The 4,064-nt window shown below is 39.0% G+C and overlaps 1 protein-coding gene and 1 long non-coding RNA gene across 4 annotated transcripts in view; one reads left to right on the top strand and one right to left on the bottom strand.

The window, feature by feature from the left end:
• Nucleotides 1-180: 180 nt before the first annotated feature.
• Nucleotides 181-1,144, top strand: LOC121956087. The gene is made up of 4 exons (XR_006106667.1): nt 181-376; nt 476-581; nt 772-809; nt 979-1,144. It is a non-coding gene; the product is annotated as an uncharacterized LOC121956087 (long non-coding RNA).
• Nucleotides 1,145-2,422: 1,278 nt separating this feature from the next.
• The window catches only part of LOC121956512 (testis-expressed protein 2-like), a 42,162-nt gene continuing 40,520 nt past the window's right edge, over nt 2,423-4,064 (bottom strand). For all 3 annotated transcript variants that reach the window (XM_042504771.1, XM_042504770.1, XM_042504772.1), the window contains exon 13: nt 2,423-3,704. In XM_042504771.1, the coding sequence (XP_042360705.1) occupies nt 3,555-3,704 (150 nt within the window). In that variant the 3' untranslated portion in view covers nt 2,423-3,554. The remainder of the gene's footprint in view (nt 3,705-4,064) is intronic.

Genomic DNA, 4,064 nt, shown 5'->3' with positions numbered 1-4,064 from the left:
TCCGCTTCTTCCTGAAATGAAAAGCGTGGGGGTTGGACTTTGGGATAGATGTTCACAGGAGTGGAGGAGGGGAGATGTAGAGTCAGTTATGAGCCAATGAGAAAAGAGCCCCGGACACCGGATGTACTATAAAAAAAAAGATCCGGGGCATATTTTCTGCACAAGTCCGTTCCTGGAAAGCATGCTCTCAGTAGTCCGGCCAGTTAGGCTCGAATTAATTGCACTTAACATGTCTGAAAACTTGTTTGCATGCGTATTTTCTACTTATTATTATGATACATGATGTAGGTTTGCCCGAAATACTTTAATTTTGATGAAGTATCATGGTGCGTTTTGGAGCAGTGGGACTAGGCCGCATCGGCGTGGAAATGCGAAGGTAACTTTTAAGATTTTTTAAAATTATTATTATTATTTTCTACATAAAAATACAATACAATATTATCCATTTACACACGCTATGTTGTGCTATTCACAGGGCCGAGGATTAACTCAGATCAATGCAGTGTTTTTGAGGTGATTGCACATCCACACGTGGACGGAAGGGTGGTGTGCTGTCAGATGGAGGCCTTTTATGCATGGCAGTGAGTATTTCTTAAATAATTTTTTTTTTAAAAAGACAGATTTTTTGGTTCATTTGTGATGATTTACGTGCGTTAGACTTCTGATGTTCAAATGAAGTCAACATATTTAATCTGACATAACCCACACGCACCAGTGTGGTGTGTTTGAAAAAATGCTCTCCTAAACATTTTCATTTTTTTATATTTTCAGGGATGCAGTGAATTGGTTTTGCAGAAGCAGCATAAGCAGTAAGTATCATGAAAGAGCAGAAAGTGTATAGTAATGGTCATGAATGATGATCCTGATGCGTTAGACTTCTGATTTTATATTGAAGACAATTTAGATCTGACATGACCCACACAGTCTTTAAAAGGATGGTGTTTTAATATCTAAGCTCACACTTGTTTTCTTCTGCAGCAATCAGACAGCGGTGCTCAAGAAATGGACAAGCTACTGCAAGGCGACACTAGGACTCCAAAATTACCATGCTTTTTGATTTTCTCTTACATGCATTTTTGAAGAAGACCTAAGTATATATTGTTGAACTATCAGAATTTAACGCCCTGTTTGAATAAAACATTTGTCAGCAAACAGTGTTGTTCATTTTATTTTACTTGGAAAATGGAGAAAAGGCACTATACTTTTAACCTGAGTGGCCCTTTCCTGTGTGGCCATTCACAAAGGTCAAGAGTAGTGCGAGATTATACATCTTGTCATAACTGGAGTTTCTTGGCAATTTTCCCAAGTCTCTCTTTTAAAGCAAGACACATAATCTAAATGCAGTTCAGAAAAATACCTGCGAAATCTGCACAGATATGTGCTGGGAACTTCAGACATATGAGGATTGCATTTTGCACAAGTAACCGAGAGATTAAGTCCCTGTCGATCCAAATTGTGTTATAAATCTACAATGTAGATATATTAATAAAAATCATATCTTGACAAATAAAGCAATTTAACGTGCATTTAAGAGTGTGAAAGGTCTAATCTTATTGGCTAATATTGAGCTGCAATGATAAGTCAAATTAGCTGATTACCAGAAAATTAAAAAAAAAAAAATTATAATTGATTAGGCTTGTGTTTTTCCTTGCAAAAATGCCATACTTTTTCTGATAACAGCATCTTTAATGTGATTTTTTTTCTGATATTGTTTTAAATCGTTTGGTTTTTTAAGGGTTATCTGCACCTCTCACAGGTTTCATTTATCCTGCTACATTTATCCATTTTTACTATGTGCAAAAAGTGAAGTGATTTTTTTTTTTGTACAGATATAGCCGCTCTCTTATAAGAATCGGGCATCGTCCTCTCATCTTATGCTACAACCACAAAGCTGCACAAACTCTTTCCAAGCAAAAGGTTTAATTGATCCACAACGATCAGAACCATAACATTCTGTGACATCACTGAACACGACAGCAATGTTTGACATTTTCATCACTGTGCAAATGAACAACACCGAAAGTCGTGAAAAACGAAGGGCATGTCTTGACAGACACAATAATGGCACAAAGACACTTTCTCTCCTCAACTGATGCAACAAATGTGGTGGCTCACGAAGGAGGAATGTTTTATTTTAAAGGCACTTTCTGCCTCATACACTTTTGCCAACACACATATTTGAACATGTAAAATAACGGTCGCCTATAAAGCAGCCGGGCGTCTTGGCAGATAAAGTTGCTGCTGCTGCTCTAGTTTTAAATGGTGTTATTCCTCTTGAATGTGTACAGTACAGAAAGAAACAGCAAATCAATAAATACGAATTAAAAAAAGAGCATTCATTAGCTGGATGTCTGCTGAGAACATTAAATAATATGGCTAATATCCAGTATGTTATTTATTTAAATAAAACGAGTAGAGTAGGCATATTTCCCTCTCTTTATACATTTAAAAAAAAAAAAAAATCACAAAAGGGATTCAGTCTCCTGCTGTCCAAACTTCGGCCTTCACAGGAACCCGATTGCTTATTTGTCATCATTTACCTCATACAGTAGCCTTCAGACAGGACTGAAAGATTGCTTTGGCAATAAAAACAGTTATTATGTTTTCTCAACTCTGAATATAACATGAAAAGAAGTCTTGAAGCATGTTGCGTAGAAGCACGTCGTCAGTGAATGAGCTAATCCTTGCACAACTAGGGAGCTGCATTCCTATTAATACATTCATCAGACCTAGGCAATGTTCAGCTGCTGTGTTTGCAGATATGTTTTAATTCACCCATCTAAAGTCAGGTTTAGCTCTAATCAATACCACGCGGTTAAAAGCACACAGGCTGTATGTTGTGATAGTGTCCATTGTGGATTTGAACTGACCTAGTGTCCTCGATGGACACAGTGCCGTTGATCTGTTTGCATAAAAGTGCCAGGCGACTGGCACAGGCAGCAGGTGTGGATGGGTGACCAATGAGTTTGATATCCCTGTGAAATGTGTATCAACAGACGCGAGGGCTTTTTCAGCAAAATCAACCCCAAATTTTCACTCAGACACACGCTTATTCAGTGGCCTCAGTCTTCTCATAGTTACAATAAACCACTCTGTAAGAAAAATGTACACTGTACAACTATCATGTTTGGTGCAGCTGTACATCACAGGTATTATGGTTCTTCAGGTTGAATCTGATGGCTGTTTGTTGATCCACGCACATTTGTTAAAGCAGTCTCGACATGCCCTGTGTGTTGTATTTCATCTGAGAATGAATCACAATATCTGATGTCACACATATAAAACTGTGTGATTGGATGACAATCTACGAGTCACAATTCTCCTCCGTTCTCCTGCTTTTAGTCGCCGCAGATGCTTACGAGCTCGCCGACACTTCGCACACTGATTGCACTTTATGGGTGGCATCGGACTGGTGCAACAAAGGGACTGAAACATGGGTAAAAATATTGGTTCAGCCCGTTGCTGCACCTGTAGGTCTCTTGAGAGGGGCGGGGACTTGTCATATTGCCATGGAGATAAAATGTACGTCGCTATGCACTTTGAACAGCAAGTCTTCACATGTCAGAGACCTCAGACTCCTCGTGTTCTGGGTCCTTCAAGGCATCATTTGTCACAGTAACCAAGTTGGCATTAGAACGTGTGTCCATGGCAGAGTGCATTATGGGTAGCCATACATCATCCATGTTTGGCATCACGAATATTTTCTGTGGGAGGACAAGCACAGTCAGCAAGCAAAGTTATCTTAAAGGAACAGTGTGTAAGATTTAGGGGCATTTAGCTGAAGCCAGCAGTTAATTTATTTCTGGTTAAATACAGTAAAAACACAAATAAAGCAGTTTCACATTTCGAATCAGTGTTTCTCCTACACTGTTTAACATGCTGGGGGCAGACCGTTCGTCTGCTAACCTGTGCTAACCTTTTTTCTCTGATAATTTAAGATCCAGACTGGTTTTTAGTATGATCTGCTTCCTTCTCCAAAACAATCATATCAGTGTTTTTCCGAAACGCTCGTTGCAGAGAGGCTTTTAACTACAGTGGCCGACACGAACATGCAAATGACCCTA

The sequence above is a fragment of the Plectropomus leopardus genome, chromosome 17 (genome assembly GCF_008729295.1).
Source record: "Plectropomus leopardus isolate mb chromosome 17, YSFRI_Pleo_2.0, whole genome shotgun sequence".
Taxonomy (NCBI): Eukaryota; Metazoa; Chordata; class Actinopteri; order Perciformes; family Serranidae; genus Plectropomus; species Plectropomus leopardus.
This window is presented reverse-complemented; position numbering and strand designations above follow the sequence as displayed.